This window comes from Equus caballus, chromosome 1 (genome assembly GCF_041296265.1).
Source record: "Equus caballus isolate H_3958 breed thoroughbred chromosome 1, TB-T2T, whole genome shotgun sequence".
In the NCBI taxonomy this organism is placed as follows: Eukaryota; Metazoa; Chordata; class Mammalia; order Perissodactyla; family Equidae; genus Equus; species Equus caballus.
The window spans coordinates 92,819,054-92,836,481 of NC_091684.1; the positions used below are offsets into that span (position 1 = coordinate 92,819,054).

The 17,428-nt window shown below is 42.9% G+C and overlaps 1 protein-coding gene across 1 annotated transcript; it reads right to left on the reverse strand.

The window, feature by feature from the left end:
• Positions 1-17,373, reverse strand: C1H10orf53 (chromosome 1 C10orf53 homolog). The gene is made up of 3 exons (XM_001500229.5): positions 17,244-17,373; positions 1,334-1,453; positions 1-378 (listed from the first exon to the last, which is right to left on the reverse strand). Exons 1-3 carry the CDS (start codon positions 17,338-17,340, stop codon positions 314-316), a joined length of 282 nt encoding a protein of 93 aa, XP_001500279.1. The 5' UTR covers positions 17,341-17,373; the 3' UTR covers positions 1-313.
• Positions 17,374-17,428: the final 55 nt, after the last annotated feature.

Here is a 17,428-nt window from a genome sequence, read left to right on the forward strand (position 1 = left end):
GCGCCTTGTTATTAGATTGCATTTTATTGTTTCCTTCAGCTCAACGTGTACCTGATATTGGAGGGCTCTCCCTATGGGTAGAGACTGAGAGATGCTGCAAATGATATGGTTTCATGATTTTTGTGGGCCCCATGTCCTTGCAGCCAGGTGAGAAGTCCTATGCCGTGCAGGCTGAAGGACAGGCTGGTGTTGCCTCGTTCGGAGCGGCAGAGTCCAGCGTCGACGGCCCAGAATGGCCGCTTTTGTTTGTATCACAGAACAGCCGGAGGCAGCTACTGTTCCGCTGACTTCACATGCCTGTTCCGTGAGGACATCAGTAGGCATTTAGCACGGCTATCCTGGCCGCTGCGCACAGGGGGTCTAGGTCACCATCACCTCCTAGGGAAACAGATACAATTTTATTTTGGTCAGCTTTACATACAATTTCTTTTTTTCTTAAAGATCGGCACCTGAGCTAACAACTGTTGCCAATCTTCTCTTTTTTTCTGCATTTTCTCCCCAAATCCCCCCAGTACATATTTCTATCTTTTAGTTGTGGGTCCTTCTAATTGTGGCATGTGGGACGCCGCCTCAGCATGGCCTCATGAGCGGTGCCATGTTGGCGCCCGGGATGCAAACCAGTGAAACCCTGGGCCGCTGAAGCGGAGCACGTGAACTTAACCACTCGGCCACGGGGCAGGCCCCAACAATTTCATGTTGTATAAGACATACATCCAGCTTCCACTAGAAGAGCATTTTCAAAGTACACAGACACGTAAATTTTTAACTAGCCGTTAGTAAAGTATTAGTGGATTGCCAAAGCTTTTGCTTCTGAGCAGAGTGAGGTAGGCACAATGCCAGCCTTCCAGGCCAGAAGGTCTCCAGGGTAAAGAAATTCTTACAACATTGCTGATAAAGCTAGGCACTGCTGGCATATCAACTCTAATTTCTTAGCAAGCCTCGATAGAATAATCAAATGGAACAAAAACCATTTTGAAGGCAAATAATAATGAAACACACATTACTACAATGCAAAAAAAAAAAAAAGGAAAAGAAAAAGTAAAACAACTTATTATCCCTAAATTCCCACCAATCCTTGGAAGTCTAGGGCTAAAACTTCATTTTTTCTGTTCCTCTTCTGTTTCCGGTGTTCTGGGAAGAGCCCTGAGCATCAAGCACCTTACTGTGTGGGGTTTAGGATGCTATCCTTCATGCACCACCAAGCACAGGGCCTCGAGTAAGAATTTAAGACTCAGAAAGAAACCCAATTTGAATGTCGGCCTGACACACTGATCACTTCAACTAGAAATTGGAGCGCCTCAGAGGAGGCAGGATGCTGGTTGGACGGGCTCACCGAACTCCAAGTCATTGATGTTGCAGTGGAATACAACTTCCTCATTCACCACGAGTTCCACCAAGTTCCGCTCTTCTATCTTCTCCAGGATGACGTGGTGTCCATCTTTGGCCAACACAACTGGAAAAGATGGAGAAGGACATGAGTGACCCCATGTCACTGTTCCCATAATAGACTCCCAGTTCAGCAGACGTGCAGATGTCCTCGTGGATGACAGCAGCTGGTCTGCTGTCCAGTTGCCCATGGCTATAACTCAACCGCCCTGGGGGGCACCTACCTGGTGCTGGCCTCCACGTGCCCTCAGCTTTGCCGGGAAGCACAGACAGAGACCTGAGCAATTCAGGCTTTGGTTGCCATTTGCCCCCGCGCCATGTGATCTGTTAAAATATGAGCTTTCTTTAGAAAGAGTTTTTGAGCTTTTCTTATAGAGACAATATTCAACGTTGAAGGAGATTTGGGAAATGAGGTAACCTCTTAACCTTGCTGGTGGAAATATAAATTGGTCACCCTTCTGAATGGCAGTTTGACAACACCTGCCAAAACCCTCAAAAACTTTAAAATAAATCAGAATTAAAAAGTGATTCTAATCTCTGGCCAGGAAATTGTACTTGTAAGAAAGGTTTCTAAGGAAAAAAATCAGAAATACAGGCAGATTTTTGCAACAAGATGTTCCTTTCTGTAGTATTATAATAGCAGAATAGTGTGAATAACTTACATGCCCAATAACAAGAGGATGGTCAAGTAAATGGTGGTAAGTCCATATGATGAGATTTTATTTGGACATTTCAAAAAATGTTTATGAATTTTTAATAGCAAGAAAAATATTTTTAATATAAGCAAAAAATCAGGGTATACATATAACATATATTAAAATATATATTCAACATTAATTAAAATATGTATACATAATAGGAAAAAAGAAGAAAATACCCAGTGGTTCTCTCTCTGTGTTGAGATTATGAGAAACTTTTTCCTTTTTATTCTTTTAGCATTTTCCAGATCTTCTATAACAATCAGAAAACAATGTTTTTGAAAAAAGCTAATGGACTAAGCTTTTATTCTCATCTCTGGAATCTGCATTTTGGTTATGCTTTTGAATTATGAATTACATTGAATTATGGCTCCTTCCCCAGAGATCGGCTACAGAAAAGTGGTTAGATTTCTTCTCTATTGTGGAAATGCGAGAGTAGATGGATTTAGGAGAGATGACAGGCATTGAACAGCCCGGGAGCTCTATTTTCTCCAACATGTTTGTCCCCAGTTTTCTCGCTATGTTCACCCCGTCACATTGGCGTTGGAGCTGATGACGGAAGTCACCACCTTTGGCAGCCTTCACACACCAGTGAGGATTTTGGTTAGGCTGGAAAGTGAAATCAGCTAGTGGGCATGTTTTTAAAAGTCTTAGCATTTCCATCGTCTTAGGTGGAGAAAAGCAGACAGTTATGTCAGTTAGTTGCATTTAATTACAGAGACAATTGCTCTTTCAAAATGTTGGCGTGTCCACTTCTTCCTCTTTCAATCAGTTCGAGAACATCCAGCCCCAACTGTGAACATTTTAATTGCGTGATTTTAATTTCACTTCTGGAAAGGAACTTCAGAAAGCAACTCAGCGTGGATCACCATTAACAAGAGAGCGCTCCTTGGGCACCCAGGGGCAGCCCTAATTGACCTCGCGTCAGCTAAAGCCTCTTTCTACAGAACACTCGCATCTTTTTCTTTGACATATTTATGCTGTTGTATCCTATTTAAGTGTCTTGTTCCTAAGCATCTTTGGAGGAAGGCGCTCGGCTTGGACCAACGACTTGTTTAAAGGAAGCAGTCCACCCAGTTTGGAATGGCCAGCGGTTGGTCTGGGAACCATAAAGGCAGTCTCCAGGCGTCCTATACTCCCCCCAGCAGCGCCCCCTCAGGAGAGGACAGGTATAGCTGGAGAGGGCAAAGCCGCAAGTGGGTAGGTGGGAGGCAATTCGGCCCCTACGACCTTGGCTTTGCCTTATCTGAAGATGGTCCTGGGCAATGTACTTCAACTTGATAGGCAGAAATCAGGAACAAAACAGCTTCTCCACTCCTACCTTACGCCCCACCTCTGGGGGCATGGTGCTGCCTCCATCCTGCTAACACCCAACACCAGCTCTCTAAGACCCGGGGGTTCTGGAGCGAAGGAGGGCTCAGGTCCCATCTGGGGCCCATCACAGTGACCGCAGTGCAAGTGAGGAGGGGGCTTTGCTGGAGGAGCCCCAGGAACGCACGCACCCCTCAGCGTCCCACAGGTCTTTCCCTGCAGGGCTCATCTGACCCAGCCTTGTGCCCAAATAGCATCTGGGTTTGGGGTTTTTTTAGGAGAACAGCAGCACTGTTTCATGGCAAGGTGTGTCTAAGAAACAGGGTTTGATCCACTGAATAACCCACCCTGTGGAGGTGGGGGGTGCAGAATAATGGGGTTCTGCCTCATGTCTCAGCAAACGAAGCCCAGCAGGAAGAAATCCTCTTAAGAGAGCACGTCACTCTTCACTTTACCTTCTGTTCAGTCGCGAAGCCTGGGCTCTTGGGGCCTTTAAGGGCACATGCCTCTCTCATGGACCACAATCCGGCCCAAGTGCCTGGTGTTAATGGAGTTTGTCGAATCCACACGCTCCTAACTGCGCTGGGCACCTCCAATGGCTCTTTTGGACCCTGAGTGACCTGATTCTCATTAAAGCGAAAACCCCCTCAGAGTCTCCATTGTCTATTCACCCTCAGGACACCTGTCCCCTTCTCATCGGTGGAGGATGCGTTGAGCCCTGCTGTAGGGCAGCCAGCGCAGGCTTAAGGGATCAAACTCGGAGAAGCCCCAGCATTCCTGCAGCTCATCCAAATGCCACCTCTCTCCACGGAGGACCCATTTTTTTCCTATGAGCTGCTATGGGGTTGTCTATTCAAAGAAAGGTCAGATAAATAAACTCCTTGCAACAAAGTCTTTGCAAAGGCAGCGGCTCGACTCCAGCATAAATCAACCAGAAGCTGTAAGGCCACCCGCAGCACGCCTGCCTCTTTGAAGTGGCACCTCATTCTTCAAGGGGGATCTGGGGAAGCGGAAGGGACACGGAGGACCATCCCTCTTCCCAGTGCTGGCGGGACTGTGCACCATCTGTGAATGATTTAAAGGCTGCTGGGGAGGAAGTCAAGGCAAACGGACAGACAGGCATCTCCCCTCGTCCGCTAGCCACAGACGCAATGCTGACAACCACTAATGTGCGCAGCTAACCGAGAGCTAGTGACGGAGGAAGGCACCCCGAGCAGCTTCGCTCAATAAAGGCGGGTTCTCCTTTTATGGACCATTTTCTATTCCTTCTAGTTCCTTTTAGCGAGTCATTTGGCAGACTTACGTACAGCAGGCGAGGAGAAACCACGGCCAGGGAAAACGACTTCGACCTTTCTGTTAAGCATTAGTTGGTTTAGCTTCGTCAGTATTGAGGCCAGAGGAGAGACATTTTTGCTGAGCTATTATAATTCGTGGGTAATAAAGAACACAACTTTTCAGACCGCTTAAGGCGTAGCAAGTTCAGGAAAGACCAGGCACAGTTCCAAAACCAGCAGGCCTTCGGGAAATAATAAAGGGCTATAATTTTTAAAGAAATACCCAGAATTCAGATGCAGATTTTACAGACGAAGGCCTGCTGTGCACCTCTCGTGCTTGCTGTGGCGGCCTCCTCTGGTCTAAAGTGGTGGGTGGAGTGTGGGACAGAGATGGGGAGATGATGCTCCCTGATTTGCTTCCCTGGCACTTGTGATCGGCCCTCCGCAAATGTTGGCTACCAGAATTACAGGCATTATCATTCAGGGATATACAAAGCTGACAACAATCAGCCACCTGCTGACACCTTGCAACACTCAAGTCTCCTTCAACCATATGAGTTCTCCCCTTGATCTTCCCCAAATAGCCCCACCCCTATCTGTGCCCTTTGCTTCCTCATCTCTCCCCACTCCTTTTCCTCCTGCAGTCAGAATTTTCAGCCCACCCTCTCCTAAATCTGTGCTTTCGGAGGTGAACAACCATCAGCACACTCAATGGCTCGCTCGGTTCTCCCCGGCCCTCCCAGCAGGTTGACGCTCTGCCCTATCTCCTTTCTCGCTCCTTTAAAGTACTTCTGCTGGCAAAAGAAATATATTTTAAACTCTAAAATTTTATCAGATTATAAATGGAATGCAGACCCACGATTTTTTAAAAAACTGTAAAAATTCCCGCAAAGTTAAAGGACAGAATTTTAAAAGTCACCCGTAATTCTTCCCCCCTCTCCCTCCCTTTGTCTTTTTCAACAGAAGTGGGATCATAGTGTACATGGAATTCGGGAGCACGCTTTAGTCCCTGAACACTGTGTTGTGGCGATCCAGCCCTGTCAACATACAGAGATCTACTACATTGCATTTCACGCGATGCATGTACCGTAATTTATTCAGCCATTCCTTTTTCTGGTTGTTTCGAATGTTTCACTGTCACCAGAAACGCTGCAGAAAACATTCATGGGCGTGCCTCCCTGAACATTTGTGAATATATTTCATATATATATATGCATATGGAAGAACCGAAATAACTGGATTGTGCAATGTGTGATTAAATTTTAAGACACTGCCAAGTTGCCCTCAAAAGTGGCTGTGCCAATTTACCCTCCTAATGCAAGTCTTCAAGAATGCTCTTTTCTATATCCTTTACCAACCATAAATTCATCTTTTTCTAGAGATAACTCCTGCTTAACAGTTTGGTGCCCAATAACCATTTTCTTCTTGAAATTCTCCTCTCACCTGCCTCCTGTGCCTCCAGCTTCTCTCTGACCTCTGTGCCCCTCGGAGGGGCCCCTGCCAATTCCTGCCGTCTGCCCAGTTCTGTCTTTTCTTGCTTCCTCCACAGTCTCACGTCCTGTGGTCCCAGCATTCAGCTCCATGTGGCTTCATTTTAACTAATATTTATGGATCTTTAAGGCATGCCAGGCACAACTCCAGACACTGGGACGCAGCAGAGAACAGAAGAGACAAGAACCCCTGCTCCTCCGAAGCATCCATCCCAGCAGGAGAGAAGGATAACTAGGTACAAGGGTGAAATACGTGTTATGTTAGATACCTATGAGCATTAAGAAGAAATAAGAGAGGAGGGAAGGGAGATAAAGAAGAGGGAGGCAGAGGGAAGTGTTGACATTTTTGATGGGGATGCTTAAGGAAGGCCTGTCTACGAAGGTCTGAGAAGGACCTGAAGGCTGAGAGAGAGTGAAGAACGAAGATATGCAGGAATCTGGGGAAGCGTTATTCCAGGTGGAGCATCTGCCAAGCCCCAAGGTGAACGTCAAGGTCAGTGAAGAGGCAGGTGGCTGGGGCAGAGTGAGTGATTAGAGATGGAGGAAGTGAGGTCAAAGAGGTCACTAGGAGCCTGGTAGGCCACTGTAAGCCTTTGGCTCTGCCTTGAGTGAGCTGGGAGCCGCTGGAAAGTTCTTGGAGGCACGGGTCATGCTCTGACTCAGGTTTAATGGCTTCATCTGGCTTTGGTGCTGAGAACAGACTGGAGGGGACAAGAGTGGTCACAGGGAGCTTAGTGAGGAGGCTGGGGCAGTGGTCAAGGCAGGAGATGATGCTGGCTTGGACAAAGAGGTGGAGAGTGGTTGTAGGGAGGGTAAGAAGTGGTTGAATTCCGTCAGGATGCTTTGGAGACACAGCCAACAGGATGTACTGCTAGACTTAATGAGGAGTTTGATGGAAGGAGAGGAGGGAAAGATGCCTGCAAGGCTTTTGGCCTGAGTAACTGAAAGAACGGAGCTGCTATGAACCGAGATGGAAAGAACGCAGGAGGGGTGGGTGTGGGAGTGAGTGTCAAGAGGCTGGTTTAGACATTTTGGACGTATTAGTCTGAGATGCCAACTAAACATCACAATGACAATGGAAGGTCCTGATTAGAGATATAAGATGGGACTCATCTGCATATAGATGTCATTTAAGGTCATAACTACTTCTGACTCAAATTTGCCTTTGTTGTTCTCCTCAACTCCAGGATGTAATTTCTAACCTTGATATTTCTCAATAAAATTCATTTTCTCCCACTTCTTCTCAAATCTCTTCCTTCAGAATTAGCCTCTTAAGGCACATCCTTGATCTCATCATTCCTTAGCTCAAGAAACTTCACTGGCTCCCTATTGCCAAGGGTAAAATGGGCCTGACTCTCTTGCAGCACACCATCCTCTAGCCAGACCCAACTGCTTGCTGCTCCCAACACGCCCCCAGCTACTTCCCCTCTGCCTCCTAGTGACCCTTTCCCCTAGAATAATAACTGATGCTTGCTAAGCACCTACTATGTGCAAGTATAGTGCGCATGACTCTATATGCATTTTTTCATTGGATTCTCACATCAGTATAGATAGGGATTTTCTCCCATTTTACTATTAAGTAAACTGAGGCTCAGAAAGGTAAAATAACTTGACCTTGACGTTGGCCACACAGCTACTAAATGATGGAGACCATTAAAACTAGATCGATTGGACTTCAGGGCCCTCGTGCTCAGTATCTGCTCATGCCGTCTCTCCACCAACAGTGCCAAGAATGTAAGCAGGAGACAAGTGACCAAGGAGAGGCGACAGGATTTGTGTACAAACCAGGCAGTGAGTTTTTCCCCTCCAACACTTGTAAATTGTACATTATAACAAAATGCTCATTTATGTATCCTGCTTTAATATAATTCTTGGTATGTAAATGATCTAATTTCACTCTATACAATCACGCTGATTGTGGCAGCAGTAAGAAACTCAAATAAAAAGTATCTTCAAACATCAGCAAAACGGTGGAGTACTCTTCCGTAGAAAGGTTGAAAAAACAACCAGAAACTGTCAGAACTAACTTTGTCAGAACTTTGGAAAATAATCAAAGGTGGCAACAAGTGAATGCTGAGTCAAGGAAAAGACAACTTTAAAATGGTAAGAACGCTTTGTGGCATCTTTTTTTGCCCTTGTCCCACCTCCTCCCTGGCTTGGTGGCAGTCTTGAAGATAGCCGCCCTTGTTTCCAGTGTGGGACCCTGGTTCTTGTTTCCAGAGGGAGAACAGCAGACCTTATTTGCAAATCCTTGTGTTGGTCTGTTCTAACCTGTCTGGGGGCTACATACAGGATTGACACAAGGCGCTTGTCTTTGTTTCACCAAACTTGGAACTCACACGGGCTGGAAAAGCCATGGGCAGTGCTTGAAAACACTATAAGACGAATGAAAAATCCGTAGCTGTCTGGGCAAAAGACTGTTGAGACATACGATGAGCCTCACAAAGCCTGGGAGGAAAAGCCGGGGAGAGAGTTTCTTTGGGAAATTAGAGCATTTAAAAGTGCCTGCATGTACTGGGGGATTTAGAAGGCCAAGTGCATGCCCAGAGCAGGATGCAAGCTCAGAGAAGACTCAGAAAGATCCCCAGCTTTCACCACTGGTTCATCTATAGACTCAGTGAAAGCAGGAACGAAGGGCCGAGGCAGAATTGTAAATAGCCTGGATGAGTGTTAAAGGAGTGTCTCAACATACAGCAAATACATAAAGAATGGGAGAGACTTTTTGTTTTATTTTTTTGTTTGTTTTAAAGCTCCTGCCATTCAAGGAGTCTCTGTTGAAACAGGCTGAACACAAGCTAAGCCTTCAACAATTAAGAATAGCAAACCCTGGGGAATGGGGAGAATCTGACTTCCAGAGTTACTGCATTCTAATAGTCAAATATGCAGTTTTCAACAAAAAAATTTTAAAGTATACAAAGAAACAGGAAAGTAACAGAAATTTAAAGGGGAAAAAATAAATTGATAAAAACTGTCTCTGAGGAAACCCAGACATTAAACTTACTTTTATTTTATTTTTTTTAGGAAGATTAGCCCTGAGCTAACTAATGCCAATCCTCCTCTTTTTGCTGAGGAAGACTGGCCCTGAGCTAACATCCATGCCCATCTTCCTCTACTTTATACATGGGATGCCTACCACAGCATGGCTTGCCAAGCAGTGCCATGTCCGCACCCAGGATCGGAACCAGTGAACCCCGGGCTGCCGAGAAGTGGAACATGCGAACTTAACCACTGCACCACCAGGCCGGCCCTGGACTTACTTTAAATCAACTATCTTAAATGTGCTCAAAGAGCAAAAAGAAATCATGGACAAAAACTAAAGGAAGCCAGGAAAATGATGGATGAACCAAATGAGAATAACCATAAAGAGAGAAATTCTGAAAAGGAACCAAATAGAAATTCTGGAGTTGAAAAATACAATAACAGAAATGGAAAATTCCCTAGAGAGGTTCATCAGTGGATTTGAGCATGCAGAGGAAGGACTTAGTTAACTTAAAGACAGGACAATTGAAATGGTTGAGTCTGAGGAACAGAAAGAACAAAGGATGAAGAAAAGTGAACAGAGCCTAAGGAACCTGTGGGACACCATTAAATGTACAAACAAACAGATAATGGGGATCCCAGAAGGAGAAAAAAGGAATGGTGGAAAGAATATTTGAAGGAATAATGGTTGAAAATCTTCCAAATTTGATGAAAAATACATGAAAATACACATCCAAGAAGCTCAACTAACTCCAAGAAGGATTAACTCAAAGAGATCCACACTGAGACACATTATAGTCAAATTGTCAAGAGACAAAGACAAAGAATCAATCTTGAAAGGAGCAAAAAAGAAATGACTTGTCATGTACAGGCATTCTCAATAAGATTAACAGCTAAATGATTTCTCATCAGAAACCATAGAGACCAGAAAGCAGTGGGATGGTATATTTAGAATACTAAAGGAAGAAAACTTGTATTGGTCAGAGTTCCCCAGAGAAATAAAATCAGCAAGTTATATATATCGACAGAGACAGAAAGAGAGAGGTGGAGTGGAGAGAAAGAGGGATTTATTTTAAGGAATTGGCTCATACGCTTGTGAGGGCTGGTAAGTCTGAAGTCTGTAGGACTGGAAATTCAGGCAAGAGTTGATGTTGCAGACTTTTCTCTTAATTGATTGGAAGAGGCCCACCCACAATATGGAGGGTCATCTGCTTTACTCAAAGTCTGCTGATTGTAAATGTTAATCACACCTAAAAAATACCTTCACAGCAACATCTAGACTAGTGGTTGATCAAACAACTGGGCACCAAAACCCAGTTGAGAGTTGACACAAAAACTAACCATCACAACCGTCAACCAAGAATTTTATGTATATCAAAACTACCCTTCAAGAATGAAGGAAAAATTAAGACATTTCCAGATAAAGAAAAGCTGACAGAATTTGTCGCTAATAGACCTGCCCTACAGGAAATGCTAAAGGAAGTCCTTCACGCTAAAATGAGAGAAGACTAGAGAGTAACAGGAAGCCATATAAAGAACTAAAGGACACGGATAAAGGTAGCTACAGAGGTAATCATAAAAGCAGTTTTGGTGTGCTTTTGGTTTGTAACTCTTCTTTTTTCCCTATATGATTTAAAAGGCAAAGGAACAATACAATATTATAAATCTATGTTAATGTGCACACAATGTATAAAGATGTAATCTATGGCAAGAATAATATAAAGGGAGCGGGGCAGAGGTGCATGGGATCAGATTGTTTGTATACGAGTGAAAACTAAGTTGATATTCCTTAAACTAGGTTGTTATAAGTTTAGAATGTTTACTGTAATCCCCAAGGTAACCATTAAGAAAATAATGTAAAATATACTGAGAAGAAAAGGAGAAGGGAATCAAAATGGTACATGACAAAAAAATCAACTAAATTTTTTAAAAGTCAGTAATGGAGGAATTGAAGAATAAAAATAAAATAAGACATACAGGCAACAAACAGCTAAATGGCGGAAGTAAGTCTTTCCTTATCAGTAATTACTTTAAGTGTGAAATGGATTAAACTCTCTGATTAAAAGGCAGATTTTGGCATAATGGATTAAAAAGCACAATCTATCTCTATGCTGTCTACTAGAGACTCACTCTAGATACAAAGACACAACGTGGTTGAAAGTGAAAAAATGGAAAAAAATATTCCAAGCAAATAATAACCAAAAGAGAGCCAGCTTATCTATATGATTATCAGACAAACTAGATTTTAAGTCAAAAAGTTTACAAGAGCCAAAGAAGGACATTCTATATCAAAAAGAGTTTCAATTCATCAAGAAGAATAGCAATTACAAATATATACACACCTAACAAGAGAGCTCCAAAATTTATAAAGAAAAAATTGACACACTTGAAGGGAGAAATAGTGTTACAATAATTGCTGGAGACTATGACACATCACTTTCAGTAATGGATAGAACGTCTAGACAGACTATCAATAAAGAAATAGACGACGTGAACAGCACTTTAAAACCAAATAGACCAAACATATATAAACAGAACTTTCCAGCCAAAGGCAGAGTATATATTCTTCCCAAGTGTGCATGGAATATTCTCCAGAATAGACCATATTTTAGGCCACAAAAGAAGTCTAAATAAATTTTATTTAATTTCTTTTTTTTTTTTTTAAGGAAGATTAGCCCTAGGCTAATATCTGCTGCCAATCCTCCTCTTTTTGCTGAGGAAGACTGGCCCTGAGCTAACGTCCATGCCCACCTTCCTCTATTTTGTATGTGGGACGCCTGCCACAGCATGGCTTGACAAGTGGTGTTAGGTCTGCACTCAGGATCTGAACTGGTGAACCCCAGGCTGCCGAAGCGGAGCACGCAAACTTATCCACTGTGCCACTGGGCCAGCCCCTAAATAAATTTTAAAAGAATGAAATATTATAAAGTATCTTTTTTGCTCACAATGGAATGATACTAGAAATCAGTAACAGAAGGAAATCTGGAAAAATCTATAAATATTTGGAAATTAAACAACCAAAGAAGAAATCACAAGGGAAATTAGAAAATATCTTGAGAGGAAGAAAAAGAAAAACAATATATTAAAACTAACAGGATGCAGTGAAAGCAGTGCTCAGAGAGAAATTTATAGCTGCAAATGCCTACATTAAAAAAAAACAATGATCTAACCGTATAGCTTAAGAAACTAGAAAAATGAGAGCCAACCAAACTCAAAGCTAGAAGAAAAAAATAATAAAAATTAGAGTGGAGCCAAAATAGAAAACAATATAGAAAATCAACAAAACTAAAAGTTAGCTCTTTGAAAAGATCAACAAAATTGACAAAACTTTAGCTATATTGACTAAGAACAAAAGAGAAGAGACTCAACTAACCAAAACAATAAATGAAAGAGGGGACATCACAACTGACTTTACCAAAATAAAAAGGAATATAAAAGAATACTATTAACAACTATACACCAACGAATTGGATAACCTAGATGACATGGACAAATTCCTAGAAATACACAATCTATCGAAACAGACTCAAGAAAAAGTAGAAAATCTGAACAGACCTATAACTAGTAAGGAGATTGAATCAGTACTCAAAAACCTCCCAAGAAAGAAAAGCCCAGGACCAGACGGCTTCACTGGTGAATTTTACCGAATGCTTAAAGAGGAATTAACACTAATCCTCCTCAAATTGTTCCAAAAACTGAAGAGAAGGGCACACTTCCAAATTCATTCTACAAGGCCAGCATTATCCTGATCCCAAAGCCAGACAAAAACACTATAGGAAAAGAAAACTACTGGCCAATGCAACACAAAACTAGCAAACTGAACTCAGTAGTTAGCATAGTAAAAGGATTATACATCTTGACTAAGCAGGATTTATCTCAGGAATGCAAGGTGGCCCAACAGATAAAAATCAATAAAAATAGTACACCTCATTAATGGAACGAAGGAAACAAAAACACATAATAATCATCTCAACTGACTCAGAAAAAGCATTTCACAAAATGCAACACTGTTTCATGATAAAAACTCTCAACAAACTGGGACTAGAAGGGAACTTTCTCAACATGATAAAGGCCATCTATGAAACATCCACAGATAATGTCCTACTCAATGGAGAAAGGCTGCAGTATTTCCCCTAAAATCAGGTACAAGACAAGGATGCCTGCTTTTGCCACTTCTATCAACACAGTATTGGAAGTTCTAGCCAGAGAAATTAGGCAAGAAAAGGAAACAAAATGCATCCAAATTGGAAAGGAAAAAGTAAAACTAGCTCTATTCACAGATGGCATGAGCTTATATCTAGAAAAGCTTAGAGTCCACAAAAATGCTGTTTGAGCTGAGAAACGAAATCAGCAGAGTGGAAGGATACAAAATCAACACACGAAAATCAGTTGTATTTCTATACACTGGCAATAAACAATCTGCAAAGGAAATTAAGAAAACAATTCCAATTAGAATAGCATCTAAAAGAACAAAGCTCCTTTAACTAAGGAGGTGGAAGTCTTGTTCACTGAAAACTACAAAAATTACTAAAAGAAATTAAAGAACACCTAAATAAATGGAAAGACATCCCATGCACATGGATTGAAAGACTTTATATTGTTAAGATGACAATATTTTCCAAAGCATTGTACAGAGTCAATACAATCTCTATCAAAACTCCAATGGTGTTTTTTGCAGAATTGGAAAAACTCATCCTAAAACTCACAGGAATTTCAAGGGACCCAGAATAGCCCAAACAATCTTGAGAAAAAACAAAGTTGAAGGAGCTACACTTCCTGATTTCAAAACTTACTCAAAGCTATTGTAAGCAAAACAGTGTGGGACTGTTATAAGGATAAACATCTAGACCAATGGAATAGAATTGAGAGTCTAGAAATAAATCACTGTGTCTGTGGTCAACTGATTTTTGACAAGAAAGTAGTTGACTATGCTAACTACTGAGTTCAATGGGTAAAGAACAGTCTCTAACAAAGAGTACTGGGAAAACTGGATATCTAGGTGAATATCTTTTGAAGGAAGCTGGACCTTTATCTTACACCATATATAAAAATTAACTCAAAATGAACCAAAGATCTAAATTTAGGAACTACAAAACTCTCAGAAGAAAACATAGGGGCAAATCTGCATGACCTTAGATTTGGCGATGCTTTCTTAAACACCAACGCACAGACAACCAAAGGAAAAACAGAAAAATTGAACTTGGTTAAAATCAAAAACTTTTGTGCGCCAGAGGACGCTATGAAGAAAGTGAAAAGGTAACCTACAGGGGAGAAAATATTTGCATATATCTGACAAGAGTCTATCCAGACTATATAAAGAACTCTTCCAACTCAACAACAAAAATTATAATCCAATTAAATAATGGGCAAGAGACTTGAATAGACATTTCCTCAAAGAAGACACACAAATGGGCAATAAGCACATGAAAAATGCTCAACATCATTAGTCATTAGAGAAGTGCAAATAAAAATCACAATGAGGGGCAGACCCCGTGGCCCAGTGGTTGAGTTCGTGCGCTCCACTTTGGCGGCGCAGGGTTTCGCTGGTTCGGATCCTGGGTGCAGACATGGCGCTGCTCATCAGGCCACGCTGAGGTGGCGTCCCACATGCCACAACTAGAAGGACCCACAACTAAAATATACAACTATGTGCTGGGCGGACTTGGGGAGAAAAAGCAGAAAAAAAGAAAGATTTAAAAACCACAATGAGATTCCATTTCACACCTGCTAGGATGGCTATAACTTAAAAAAAAAAGAAAGAAAAGAACAACTGTTGGCAAGAATGTGAAGAAACTGGAACCCTCATACACTGCTGGTAGGAATGTAAAACGGGGCAGCTGCTGAGGAAAACGGTTTGGTATCCCCTTAAAAAGTTTAACATAGAATTACCTCATGACCTAGCAATTCCACTCCTAGATATATGCCTCCCCAAAACTGAAGACAGACTCAGATACTTGTACACCCGTGTTGATAGCAGCATTATTCACAATAACCAAAAGATGGAAACAACCAAAGTGCCCATCAACAGATGAATGGATAGGCAAAATGCGGTGTATGCACACAGTAGAATATTATTTGGCCATAAAATGTAATGGAGCACTAGTACATGCTACAACATGGGTGAACCTTGAAAATATTATGCTAAGGGAAATAAGCCAGGCACAAAAGGACAAATACTGTATGATTTTACTTACATAAAATGTCTAGAATGGGCAAATTCAGAGAGAGAGAAAGTAGGTATAGCTTAGCAGAAGCTGGGGGGAGGGAGCAATGCAGAGTTGCTGCCCACTGGATATAGAGTTTCTGTTTGGGGTACTGAAAAAATTTGGAAATAGGAGTGGTGATGGTTGCACAACATTCTGAGTCTCATTCATGTCACTGAATTGTACACTTAAAAATGGCTAAAATGGCAAATTTTCTTATATATATTTTACCACCACAAAAAAATAGTACAAAAAAAAAAAAAAGAAAAAGAAATAGCTGAACTGATGGAAAATGCGAGATTGGGTTGGGGAGGAGGAGCTCGGAGCCCCTAGGACTGGAGCAAAGAAAAAAAGGTCTGCAGAAGTCAAAAGCCTAGAGACAGAGGAAATGACAAGGCTCCGAGAACTCTTGAAAGTAGCTTCCCCTCCACCAGCCTAAGATCCACCTTATTTTAAAGAAATGCTGTAGCTGCTTAGTCTCATCATTTAGTGAACAAAAACCAGAGGTGGGTTGTGAGGTGACGGGCTGGTGAGTGGGGCTCATCCAAAGGCGGAAGAAGCAAAAAGTCAGTTATTTAGGCAGTGTCCCCAGCCAAGACCACAAACCATTCAAGCATTGCCAAGTAACACAGAGCTGTTTACAACAGACATTTCTCCATCAACTGTTCTCTCAGAGAAAGCAGCTTTCTCTGCCGATGGAAATCCTCCCCTCTCCAAACCGGAATTCAAACGCCACCTCCTCCAGGAGGCCTTCCCTGATTGTTGAAGTTTAATAAATGCAAAATGGAGCATGTTTTGTGGTCCATCTTCAGTGTTCTCAGTTTTAGCGTAGAGCACTTCCAACCAACAGCACTTCGCTCAAGCCAGACATTGACTGGATCCCGAAGACATCCTCTTGACCCTTGCCTCCCATCTCCATCCTCTCCGGGAGTACCATTGCCTTTCCTTAAAGTGCCACCACCCCTTTATGGCTATCCTGGTCCCAGCTACTATCATCTCGCCCCTGGACCATCTCAAAGCTCACTGGCTTGTCTCCCTGCTTCTGCTCTTGGCCCCGTCTGTTATCTGTTCTTGCAGCAGCCAGTTTCATCCCCCTGCCTAGAACTTTTCTGTGGCCCTGCAGGATCTGGCCCTGTCTACCTCTCCAGCCACGTCTTCCATCAGTTTAACAAATATATCGTTTGCTCATGCTTCCTGCCTTTGCAAATATTAGTCCCTCTGCCTGGCATGCTCTTTCTTCTCTTTAACTGATTAGTTTCTCTTTACTCTTTAAAGCTCAACTCAAATGTAATTCCAGCAAATAAACCTTTCCAGATCTCTCCTCTCTCCCCTCCAATTATGACCAGTGGGAACTCCCACTCTGAATCCGTTCCTCTGTCCCAGGCTTGGCACAACTGTCGACTGTAGTCAGCAATGAGAAGGTCACTTCAAGGACGTGTATCTTTGTTCACCAAGGTGTCTCCAGTACCTACAAGAGTGTCCAATACATATTAGGTACTCAATAAAGGTTTGTTGCATGAATGAATGATCAAGGGATAGACTCTCCGCCATATGACCTTGGGAAAAAATCACTTAATATTCCTGATCCTCAGTTTCCCAATGTGGAAAGCAGGGTATGTAGTCCTTTCTATCAAAGTAATTTGTCTAAACTGCCTGGCACCCATTGGGCTCACAGTGCATGTTTGTTCCCACTCTTATGTTGAAGCGGTGAAAGCCAGAAGAAGCAAAATCATCCCTGGGTGGTGGGGGCTCAGGGAAGACTTTCCAGAGGAGGTGGCACTTGGTCTGGGGCTGAGGAAGCAAGGAAGTCCAGGCAGAGGGCACAGTCTGCACGGATGCTCAGAGGCTGGGGTGCACCTGGGTGCACGCAGCTGAGTGGTCCTCCTGGGCTCGGCTGCTCACCTTGCAGGCCCTCCAGCCGGAAGGTGCGGTGCTCCACGGACAGGCCGACTGCGCTGTAGGGCCCATAGCGCAGGATGACCTGCGCATTCTTGGGCATGGCCGGGCCGCCTGCCGGCGCTGCGGCGCAACACACACTGCTAGGCAACTGCCCGCCAGGTCCTTGAAAAGGGGCGTGGCCACGCGCG

Excerpts from the sequence above, each read along its gene's own strand:
- C1H10orf53 (XM_001500229.5), bottom strand. The coding sequence starts at position 17,340 with ATGCCCAAGAATGCGCAGGTCATCCTGCGCTATGGGCCCTACAGCGCA. Across the intron at positions 1,454-17,243 it reads CCGGCTGGAGGGCCTGCAAG|TTGTGTTGGCCAAAGATGGA; the intron begins GTGAGCAGCCGA and ends CATCTTTTCCAG. Across the intron at positions 379-1,333 it reads CATCAATGACTTGGAGTTCG|GAGGTGATGGTGACCTAGAC; the intron begins GTGAGCCCGTCC and ends CTGTTTCCCTAG.